This window comes from Leopardus geoffroyi, chromosome D3 (genome assembly GCF_018350155.1).
Source record: "Leopardus geoffroyi isolate Oge1 chromosome D3, O.geoffroyi_Oge1_pat1.0, whole genome shotgun sequence".
In the NCBI taxonomy this organism is placed as follows: domain Eukaryota; kingdom Metazoa; phylum Chordata; class Mammalia; order Carnivora; family Felidae; genus Leopardus; species Leopardus geoffroyi.
In genome coordinates, this window is record NC_059339.1 from 13,659,827 (window position 1) to 13,671,999 (window position 12,173).

The following is a 12,173-nucleotide window of genomic DNA, read 5'->3' on the forward strand; positions in this document are numbered from 1 at the left end:
TTTTGGGACAGAGAGAGACAGAGCATGAACGGGGGAGGGGCAGAGAGAGAGGGAGACACAGAATCGGAAACAGGCTCCAGGCTCTGAGCCATCAGCCCAGAGCCTGACGCGGGGCTCGAACTCCCGGACCGCGAGATCGTGACCTGGCTGAAGTCGGACGCTCAACCGACTGCGCCACCCAGGCGCCCCACCAACGCAACCATTTCTTACTCAAACTTTTGATGTCGTGACAACCCGGACGGCAAGCCAGAGCTTGCCTGCTCCACCTTGCGTAAAAAGTCAACAAACCGGGGCACCTGGGTGGCTCAGTCAGTTGAGCATCTGACTTCGGCTCAGGTCATGATCCCACGGTTCATGAGTTTGAGCCCCACATCGGACTTGCTGCTGTCAGCCTGTCCGCGTACCGCCTGCTTCGGATCCTCTGTCCTCCTCTCTCCACCCTTCCCCGACCTGCGCTCTCCCAAAAATAAATATTAAAAAACAAAAAAACAAAGTCAACAAATTAGAAAAGTCCAAAGCCGAAGGAACTATTCTCCGTCTCAAAAACGTTTGTTTCTTTATTATAATATTAAAGGCTGGCCTTTCATTTTTAGAAAGTCCAGCAGCTCAGCTCTATCACTGGATAGGAATCAAGCCGTAGGCACAAAATAACGGACTAGGGCCCCTGGGACAGTTGTCCCCACTCAGCATACCGCCAGCCCCAATCCCTCCTGGTGCCTGTGAATGTGGACTGACCAAGGAACTTCTCAGATGCGTGACTGCGCAGGAACAGGGAGACCAGCACCCACGACTGCTCCGGCACCCTGATAACAAACCATGTGGGAGAAATCCAAGCAGAAGGGCCTCGAAGGCAATGTGCCCACAAGCCATGCAGTCGGGAAAGCACTCGTGTAGGAAAGAACCCTCATGATCCACTGGCAAAAAAAGCGTTACTATATCCTTGTGCGGCACCTTCTTATAGCAGAGCAAACGGGATCTGCAGTGGCATCTCCCAACTCCCTCTACCCCCCCCAGTCACCCCACACAAGGAGCTGCTGGGGGCGGGGGGGCCTGGAGAACAAAGCTGTCATGTTGGGGAGGGGACTGTTCGTGAACCTGCAGGCCATCCCACAGCGGAGCGTCTGCTCTGGGATCACACCAGTGTGCTAAGGACATCATGGCAGAGTAATAATGCTGTTCGTGGAGGCAGCACTGGGCTGGGAGACCAGTGAGGGAAGTAGCAGGTCCCCTGGGATTCCAGGGTAATTTAATCAGCGGCGCTTTAGCATGGCTGAAAGCAAGGGCAGGGAAATAATAAAGTCAGCTCCAAGCTCCTGGTAGCTTCTCTGTTCCACCTAAGGGGGAAATGTGACCTGAGGGTAGGGCCTCCACCTAGGCCCCGCTGACATCTGGAGCCAGATAACTGTGTCACAGGGCCCACCTGTGCGTGGCAGGATGTTTAGCAGTGTCCTTGCCTCCACCCACGAGAGGCACCATCCTCCCCAAGTTGTGACAAAAATGTCTCCAGACCTTGCCAAAGGTCCTTTTGGGGACAGAAGTGCCCCCGCCACTGCTGTCCTAGGTCAACTGGAAAAGTTAGCCCTCACTTAAAAATGCTAAGAAAAAGAAAGAAAAGTTGGGGCACCTGGGTGGCTCAGTTACGCATCTGACTTCGGCTCAGGTCACAATCTAGCGGTTTGTGAGTTCGAGCCCCACATCAAGCTCTGTGCTGACAGCTTCAAGCCTGGAGCCTGCTTCAGATCCTGTGTCTCCCTCTCTCGCTGCCCCTCTCCCATTCGTGCGCTGTCTCTCTCTCAAAAATAAACATTAAAAACAAATTTCTTAAATGCTAAGAAAGAAAAGTTGGCCAAGGTCAGGGACAGTTCACTACATTTGAAGAATGGCCAATTAGTACATGGAAGAGTTAATGTCAGTAGCAATTAAATAAATACAAATTAGAACACTGACATCCATCAGCAGAGTTAAATGATAACCTGAGGGTCTCAGGGGCATGGCGCAAAAAAAAAAAGACACTCCCACAATTTTTAGGTCACAGTAAAAACTGGTGAAAATAGTTATCAGATGAATATACAAACACGCATTTAAAAGTGCTATTATCAATGCATTGTTTGTAGCAGCCAAAAAACAAATGTTAATAAGCTAAGTGTCCTCAGCAGGGGGTTAATAACATTATTGTAATCCATAAAATTGACACCATGTGGTCATTACAATTATTACAGGCCTATATGTTCACATAGGAGGATGTCCATTACAGGACTGTCTTCAAGAGGAAAACGGGCGCCTGTTTCTGCCTGAAAAGTCACGAGAGAAGAGAAAAAAGACTGGGGCTGATCTCTGGGTCATGGGATTTTCGGTGACTATTAATTTCATCTTTACATATTTCTGAGTTATCTGAAGTTCTTCATCGTGAGCATGAGTTCTTTTAAAACTAGTAATAAAAATAATGCCGGGAATTCTGTAATCGCCACCCTTCCACCTGAGGGGCTCACGGCCCCCCGCGTTGTGACTACCTGACACTGTTCCCCTGCTGGGCTGCAGACGGCGGACTTTGTGCTGAGCACTAGGCTTCACTCGCGCGGATACCTCACACGGGTGACCCCACTTTCCAGATGAAGGGCCTGGGACTCGGGAGAGGAGACCACCCAGAGCCCGCTGTCAGCAAGCAGTCACTAACCACGAGACAGAGTTCTCTCCCGCCCGCGAGGGAGCCGCCAGCACCACAATAAGCAACATCTCGGCACGTGTACAATTTATCTGCAAATCCCGACGCCAGGAAAAGCCTTGCTGGGGATCCTGCAGGTGGCGCCGCCCGAGCCCACAGTCCTCTGCAGCCACACCAACTGAGGCATTTCCCCGAGGCCCGCAGTCCGCCTTCGGGAGCATATGGACAGCTCGCGTCCAGGCTCTAAAACCCCATCCCCCGCTTTCCAAGAGGTGTCGAGCTCCCGCCGCGATGCGATGCCAGCCCCACGTAGCCAGGTCTAGGGCTGCCCTGAGGCCCCGGCCTGGTGGGAGGCAGCTCACCCCTCCTTCGTACCTGCCTGCCTCGGCACCTGACACACTCTGCTGTTTGTTTCCCTGTTGGGACATATCTTTGCACTCCAGCAACAAGCAACGCAATTAAGATTCAGAACTGGGGAAATGCTTTAAATTGTCCTCTTACCTTTAGCCCCAAACACTCATCATTTAGAAACTTTTTTTGAATTTTTGAATTTTTTTTAATGTTTATTTATTTTTGAGAGGGGGGGAGAGGGGGGGAGAGAGAGAGAGAGAGAGAGAGAGAGAGAGAGAGAGGGAGGGAGGGAGGGAGGGAGGGGGAGGGGCAGAGAGACGGAGACAGAATCCGAAGCGGGCTCCAGGCTCTGAGCTGTCAGCACGGAGCCCAATGCGGGCTCAAACCCACAAGCAGTGAGATCATGACTTGAGCCGAAGTCAGATGCTCAACCGACTGAGCTACCCAGGCACCCTGTAACTTTTTTTTTTAACTAAAGGTATTTTTGTCCCTTCTTTCATGTTTCCCTAAAATCCCAGCATGTGTCATGTGCTTTGCTAAACTCTAGGCATGCAGAACTAAGGTGAGGTCCCTGATTCTAGAAACCCTCAGTCAAGGAAAAACAAACCACAGCGTGCAGAGCAGGGAGAGGTTCTGGGCTGGAAGGCTGGGGAGGCCGAACAATGTCCCAAGTCCTTCAACGACTTCATTATGTAGTCTGCAGTGTTGTGAGTTTCCAAACCAGTGAACTTGACTTAAGTTAAACAAACAAACAAACAAAACATATTCCAGGGCCAAATGAAAATGACCTTCAAATTACTGACCCAATTTGGCTACTGAGGCCCCCCTCTCCTCTCTTTTGACCTGGACAACAGAAATCTACACTCTCAAGGTGGGGACCAGTGAGGGGGATGATCATGGCAGAGCTGGTGAGAGGCAATAGCGGACCTGAAGCCAGAGATGAAGTTCTTGTTCTCGTTCTGTGGTTAAATCTCAGTAGGGACTCTGGGAAGTCGCTTCGCTTCTTTTTCCTCATCTGTGGGGTGGGAATACACGCGAGCTTAACTCTCTCACACAGCTGTAGGTACTGTTTGTGAAAGCACTGAAAACACAGAACGTGCTCCTCGGTATTTCAAGTACAAAGTAAAGAGGCGTGGGTTGGTCCTCGATACGCACTGTTTGCACATTAAGTCTACGTTACCCTGCTCAGAAGTTCAAATAAACTCCAAGGAGAGACTGACACCAGTGACAACCACCTAAGACAGACTCCCACACCAGACTGAGTCACCAAAAAGAATGAGATGGTAAAACACCCAGACATGCACCTTTCTCTCACAGACGAAGTTTGATTTAGCACCGTGAATACACACAGAATCCAGAAAGTCCAATGCAAATTAAATAGATTTGCTGGGGAAAAAAACATTAAAAACCAATTGCCAGACAGTTCACCCCCTGAGAAAGCTTATTTAGGGGGACAAACCACTTTGGGAAGATAAATATAAGATGTAACAGGAAGTTAAGGGAAATTTTAACTGCTACATACTGCAGAAACACACTGGAAGGCAAACATGGTCCAAAGAAAAAGCCATGCTTGGAAAAAAAAAAAAAAAAAAAATATATATATATATATATATGTGTGTGTGTGTACATATACCTATGTACACACACACACATATATATATATATACACACACACACATATATACACATATATCTCAAAAGTGGATTGTAGAACTAATGCCCTGCTCCAAGGTCAACAACTTAAATAACCAAAAAATGAAAAATACCTTGCCCAAGTGAGGGGCTCCAGGAAAAACCTGTGCGTTAATGTCTCCTGAGAGCAAAGAGCCATACTATTTGAGGGGCAGGATGTCTTTGAGGACCAAAGATCTGAGACCTTGAGCTTGAGAGAATCAGTGTCACATGAGAAATCCTGGGGGGTGCCTCGAGCATGTGGACGCACAGCCGCATGTCCAGCATTCACGGACTCGTCCCACTGAGGGCAGGAGTAAGTCTCTTACAGAACCTTGACAGAAACCCGGGCTTTCTTCTTCCTTGCAAATCAGAAGGAAAGTGAAGGTCTGAACCTGTTATGTGTCCCGAAGCTGACAGCAATGAGGATGACTCTCACAGCCAGTTGCTAGATGTGTCTCCAAGTAGCAATCACCTTGAGACCGGGCTTCCACAATAGGAGAGGAGAGGAGGCCGCGGTGACGTCCTGAGGCTCCCAGCGTGCCACGGCTGAGCGGAGTATAATCATTTCAACGGCGGCATGGGAAACGAGAACAAAATCCTCCAGAACAACAAGCCCGAACTTCTGGTTGTAACAGTGCTCACAGAGAGGTAAACGAGCATATTCAAATACCACTATGAGAAAACCTGAGGGCACCCGGTGCCCCCTGCTAGGAACACGGTACGGAGCGGGAATGGAATAGTATCTTTTGAGTTATTGGCAATTTTACATGTCAGGATACGGTGTTCAGAGCCCACACCCGAAGATGCTGTGAAAACAAAACCAAAAATAACTACCTTGAGAGATCACGCGCTTTCAGAGGGGCGAAACACTTCATGTGGGTGAAGGGATGACTTAGCTCATGAAACTCAAGAACACAAGAAAACGACAACAACAACAATTTCCTTCAATATATTCAACTATCAAGGCAAGGCATCCTCCCCTATCAAACATCATCACCTTCCCACTACTCCAAAGAAATGCAATAAATAACTTTACAGTGAAGGGTTCCACGAGTCTACCATGGTAGAGGTGTCCCCGAGTGCCCACGCCTCCACGAGCTCGCCCATAGTCTGTTCCTGAACGTGACTTGCTGGCGTTTCCAAGCTGCTTTACAGAACAGTTTCACGGGTTAAAGCCCAGTGGAGAGTGAGGCCAAAAGTACAACACAAGAAGTGGTCAAAGCCAAGGTCAAAGCACAAAGACCCTCTTCTTCCAAGCGGACTAGAGATCACTGGAGCGTGGCTTCGGGCCACAAGTTCTTCGGCGGTGCCTGGTCGCCCATGGGTCGGCTTCCGTGCCCGTCACGCAGGGAAGAGCTCAGGAGGGCTCTCTCCGTAGCAATACTTGGCTATGGGGTCCCTATAGGTGTTCTCGTGTTGCACGCTCTGTTGGCAGAAGGGAAGATAAGAGCGCCGTGAGAGAGAGCAGAGTTTCACATTTCTCCCTCGCGGAACAGTGGAGATCAGAGCAGGACTGTGGGCAGTCACCCCCTGCAGGAGCCTGGACGAGGCCATCTCCAAATGCCACCAAAAGGCTCCAAGGCACTTGTCTGAAACAAAGGTGGAAGCTCAACACAGAATGCCAACGAAGAGCATGAAAATGGGCAGAACATCACTATGTGACTGTTTCTTTTTACGTCAACAGTGAGGGTTTTTTTTTTTTTTGCTGTTTTGTTTTTTTTCTTTTTAAACAGCCTAGCTATGACCTGGGCAATTCAAGGCAATCATTTTTTTTGCAAATGATTTTAAGTTAGATTAAGATCCAGTGGGTGCTTTGCTCCTGACTTCTGTGCTCCAAAGAAATGCAGTTCCTGGTCCTGAGCCCTGCAGAGACGAAGGAGATACCACCTCACGTGGCTCTCATGAAGGTTTACGTATCTCGAGGTCTGGCACATGAGCCCAGCCCCACAATACCACATAAGCCTCATTTGGCTAAGCAAACGGAGAGTGTGACTTAACAGACCATCATCCCCGATGGCTAATTTTCCAGCAATTTGTTTTCATACAAGCAACTTGAGTTGTTGGCTAGTCTGGAGTTCACTAATTAGCCCAAAACCAATGTTTAGCAGCTAAATTTTAAGTAGTAATCCAATTTATAGACATGCAGCAAATCTCTTTTTTGGGATACTGCAATCAACCGGCAACCAGGATCTCTCTCTTTGCAATAAAAAGATAGTTAGAAAAGTTAGCATCTTCCCTTAAGACTGGAAATAGCATCTGGGTTTTATCGGTTAAGGAAAGAAAATATTCGGCCTTTTCTACCACTTCTCAGAATGAGAGAGAATCTGAATCAAAATGAGTCATGTGTTCAGCCTTCCTCCACATTTCCTTCAAAGCCCATTCAAGTGGAAAGCTCTTCCAGCAAAACAAGACCATCAGGAATTTCTTCATGTTTTCCAATGCTCATTATAATCCCTGAAATATTTACCCGGTGATTCTGAGTGCTCTGAGAGCAGACCAGAGATGGACAAAGTGGCATAAAATCAAAAGGTGGTCTACAGAAATCTGCCAAGGGTACGAGAGTCGCAGAGAATGACAAGTCTATCTCAGACGAAGCCAGCAGTCTTGGAGACGCCAAGGACACAAACCAGAAGAAGCGTGCTTGCACAATACACGTCTGCTGATCTTACGACCCGAGCCCCGACAACACCCGACCACACAAGATGACAGCCAAGGCTGCAGAGCGATGCAAAGGCACAGACGTGCAGACACTTGCCGCGGCAGGTGCAGCGCCGAGTGGCCCAAGAGCAAAGCATTTACTGACAGCATGCGAGTGAGTACCGAGAGCTCGACAACCCGCAGATTGATTCGTGTATTTTTAAGTGCCCACCTGCCCTGCCCCCTCGAATCCTAAACTAAACCACAACTCTGTCCCAGAACAAATTACTACTTCCTCTGAACAAGTGGTTGCTGGAAAGCCTTAGTCACATTTCAGTCAAAGACGCGGGGAGAGAACTGCTCTCAGGAACAGGACTGCGAGGACTCGACCCAGACTTAAAAATAATTTTAAGCTCCCACTTGAAGTGCAGACATGCCAATCAGATAGGGGAGATGCAAGCTGATTAGACCTTGATTTAATATAAATATTTTGCTTCCCTAATGTGTGCAACCTCCTATTGACATTCTAAATACTATCACTGCACCAAACAAAGCTCAACGCCGCTTCGCTTAAATCTCTTCTCCGTTATTACTCTGCCAAGAGGCCTCCACTGCGTATTCTCAAGTTTTCTTCTAAACCCTGACTCCCACTCGCCCATCCCCCAGCTAGAGGCATCACACCTTCTGACCTGGGATGAGGTTCTGCACTTGGCCAAACACAATTCAAAGTGATCTTCGACGGCCATGAAGAGGTTCTGGAATGCCACAGCTGCCCGGTTGAGGAAGCGCTCCAGGAGAAGTTGCTATGGAAACAAAAGTTAGTACCTGTAATAAATTCCAGACTCAGCAGCACAAGGTAACCTTGGATATTTCTCCTGAACTAAGAGACTGCTGATATGGAAGGGGGGTGGGGAGGGAGACAGCAAGCTCAAACGCACACGCGCCTTATACCCTATGCCTCAGGTATCTGATGAGCAACACAGCAGCCCATCCTGCAAAACTAACTGGGAACCTCCTTTCACTGTCAACCTTTCTTCACAGCAGCAATTTCTGACATGTCAAAGTTCCCTCCTCAGTGCTTTTTTGTTTTTTTAATGTTTATTTATTTTGAGAGCGAGCCCACAAGGGCGGGGCAGAGAGAGAGAGAGAGAGAGAGACATCCCAAGCAGGCTCCGCACTGTCAGCACGGAGCCCAACGCGGGGCTCCATCCCACAAACCGTGAGATGGCGACTTGAGCTGACATCAAGAGTCGGATGCTTAACCGACTGAGATCCCTAGGTGCCCTCTCAGTTCTACCTTCAGAACAGCTTCACGTGGAGACATCAGTGCTCATCATGAAGTCTCATCCTAAACAGAGAGAGGAGGGGACGTGGAGGGGAGCGGCTCCGCGTACCTTGCCGGGCTGCAGGCAGCAGGACACGCAGTACTCGTAAGCGCTGCAGCAGCCGTTGGGCAGGCAGCCGTCACAGCGGTACTGCTTCGTGCCGGGGACGTTGACGTTACAGCAGCCGTTCACCAGCAAATCCTTCCTTTCGCAAATGTATCCTGGAAGTCAGAGACTCACCTGAGTATAAAGCCGGCAGTTCTTGCACCTCTCTACTGGGGTGACCACAATGAGGGCACTGCGCGCAGAGAACGCAGAGACAGAACGTGGAGTCTGGAGCGTCCCAGGCACCAAAGGGCCAGGAGTCAGACACAAGGGGACCAGAGCTTTCTACGTGCGGCGTTTACAGGCGGCATGGACTCCCACGTTGTAAGCAGCCTATACATTCTAACCCGCCTAAAGCGACCTTTCGGTCTGCTGTCATGTGTTTGATTTAATCACCACATCAAGTCACACCTAACCAACGTAAGCTACTCTCTCACCTGTGATTGAAGAAAAATGGCATTGTTTTTAGAAAAGGAAAAAAAAAGAAAATAGAAAAAAAACCAAGGCATTCATTCCTGAAAGTCGGAGCCGTCTGGATTAAAAAACCAACCAACCAACCAACCCTCCCCCTTTACAAATATATTTTAAATGCCTGGCATTTATTTACTTAGTTTGGAAGATTTTTTTAAAACATAGTCCTACCTAATCTTCATAAATTGATTCAGGCTGTTTGTAAGTATATAGGCCTGGGACTCAACTAGCCCTCAGCGCAAGCGAATACAAGTTCTCTACCACCCAAGGGAGAAAAATCCTAATTCCCTCCACTCCTCATAAATCCCATTATCTGTACATGCTCCCTCCACCCCAATCAAACCCATCCTCAACTTGAAGGAAAGAATCTCCTTACAAAAACCAATTTATTGTTCAGAGCTGCTAAACAGACATTTCTCTACAACCTTCTGGGAGTGGGACAGAAAAATGTAAGAATAGGTGCACGAGGGACACCACATGGCCCTCGGGAAACTCCCAGGTGTGTGCAACCAGCCCACAGGTCTCCACCCAGGCCCACAGGTGCGGAGCAGCTGTCGCTAGCGTCATTCCATTCCAAATGCCCCAGCTTCTTAATCCTCAGACAATGAGACTCGGTGAAGTACAAGGTCGTTTTCTGAAACTACTCTGGAAAACACAGTCTGCGCGGGAGCAGGAGGCACCAGTAACATAACAATGGAAGAGACTCAGAGGACCCGCACTTAACACCTGGAAAACTGGAGCCTGGAAAGAACCAGACCCCAGTTACCTGAGAACTAGGAACTTTGCGTTGCTGTTTCTGACTATGCCATTCTGTCTTCCATGTTGAAAGAAGACTTGAACGCCATAGGAAATGTTTCTGGGATTCCCAACTATTCTTACTCATTTTCTCCACTGGGATTATAAACAAACAAACAAAAGTCCAAACAGGCCAGCGTGTTTCTCAAAATTCTGCCCCAAATAACTACCCTCCAACCTTATTACCTCTGTGTCAGGAAGACGTAAAATATAATGTAACCTAAACTCCACCTGTGAAAACTATCTTTCTGCCCTTTTCTCTCTCCCGTATTGTGTCAGCACCACTGCGTGCCTTTTGCGCCCCAGTGCTAGCTGCAGGTAGTTAGCCTTGAAACCACAGGTCCTCCTGACGGCTGGTAAAATAAAGCTAATCAAGATTTCTCCTTTTGCATCGTAAATCTATTCATGCAAATGTTGTTTCCAACAAAGAGTCCAGTAAGATCACAACCTCAGAGTGTGTTGCTATTGACTGAGAAATTAACTCCTAACCCTGGCAAAGCGTGCCATTCTAATTGGTTGTCTTATTTAATAACTGTTACCCTGGCAATATTTGCGGTGGCACCTGCTTGCTGAAAGACATAAATTCCTCCAAGTTTTCTTTGTACTGTTTATTGCTTCTCACAGTCGTAAAGGTACAATAAAAACTATGGCTCCTGGATTTTTATTGATTGATTCTTGGAACTTTTTACTTTAAGAAATCTGAGAGTCTTTGTCTCCCATGAATTAATCAGAGGGAAATTATTCGTTTGTTAGCTACAACAAAAAACGGCTGTCACTCACAACCTAATGTTAACTAGGAGACCCAGGAGGTTAAGACTTCATGTTTTCTCACTGGGTGTCATACGAACAAAACAGTCTCCAAGCAAAAAAGGACTGGACTCTAAGTTCAGTCCTGGCCCGGGGTCTGCCCACTGACTGGCTCTATCACCTTACGGAAGTAAATTGCCTTTGCCAAATTTTAAGAAACAAAACAGAACACAAAAAGAAGCTATCTGCGGTATTATTTGCCTTCTCGATGTGATCTCAGAGGTGGAGGCTGACACTGGCCATCACTGCTGGAGCATCAGTGCATTTTTGTGCAAAACTGTCCAGCTCTTCCACCGTAGGTGGGTGGTTTGCCTCTGATCCCTTCCTTCAATTCCAAATAACCTCATCTGGTCTGATACCTTTGAGATCTTTTCGTCAAGGTTTTATTTATTTATTTTCTATTTTGCTGGGAACGCAAACTTTTTTGAAGAAACAATAAATGCACGGCCACTGTCATGTTAAAGACTGTGCATCTGCATTTTGGTCAGTCAGTGTGTACAGAGGAGTTTTTTAATTCAAGTTGCCTGGGTCAATTTCAGTACTGCCAGAGTCACAACCCACTTGTGCTCAGGTTCTCTGAAATAAGAGCACAAGTTACTCTTGCAAACAAACCAACCGCATAATCTCCAAACCACCAACTGAAAAGAGAAAAAAGAAATCTGTAGAACTAGCAGGGAACTCTGAAAAGCTGTTTGTGGATAGTTGACATTAAGGAAAAGTGTTACTTTTTTGATGTAATCATGGTATCCTGATCATGGTTTACAAAAGAGTCCTTGCCCTGGTAGGCAAGTTCCTTAGCCCCTTGGTGCCTGTGTCTTCACCTATTAAGTAACAAGAACAATGCCCACACCTCATAGGACTGCTGCAAAAATCAGAAGAGATATTCAAAGAGAGGTTTTAGCCCAGTGCCCGACATGCAGTTAAGAGCTCACTTAATGCAGGTTGTACATTCACGAGAGACCTCTTTGGGAAGACTGGGCCAGCCTTCGTGCAGTGAGCCCTCGAGCAGTGGTCTAATCCAACTACCTCAACGGCACAGGAATCGCCTTTCTTATAGACTAAAAGGAGGCAAGAAAACTGTGGGAGGAAACCCCCAGACAGGCAGCCATTTTCACTGTAAGAGTAACACATTTGGAATATGTTTATAATTCACGTGAGATCACCCAGTTAGTCAATGAGCACATTTCCGAAGTGCCAGAACCATGGCGATAGTATGTAGGTCACCAAGGAGGAATGCTGGTTACCCTGTAGAGTTCACCATTCAGAGAAGAGAACACTGGCAAGATCTGAATATCATGGGGCCAGGACGAGACCGGCAGGAAGCAGCCTAGGGACTGGTGCAGGGT

General features: G+C 47.7%; 1 protein-coding gene across 5 annotated transcripts in view; it reads right to left on the minus strand.

The window, feature by feature from the left end:
• Positions 1-12,173, minus strand: part of SPRING1 (SREBF pathway regulator in golgi 1) — a 33,250-nt gene that overhangs the window by 11,901 nt on the left and 9,176 nt on the right. For 3 of the 5 annotated variants that reach the window (XM_045459633.1, XM_045459632.1, XM_045459636.1), the window contains 3 exons: positions 8,719-8,870; positions 8,014-8,127; positions 5,622-6,112 (listed from right to left, as the gene is read on the minus strand). In XM_045459633.1, the coding sequence (XP_045315589.1) occupies positions 6,029-6,112; positions 8,014-8,127; positions 8,719-8,870 (350 nt within the window). In that variant the 3' untranslated portion in view covers positions 5,622-6,028. Of the gene's footprint in view, positions 1-3,415; positions 4,029-5,621; positions 6,113-8,013; positions 8,128-8,718; positions 8,871-12,173 lie in introns of those variants that run through there. The other 2 variants (XM_045459631.1, XM_045459635.1) reach the window with 2 other exon arrangements.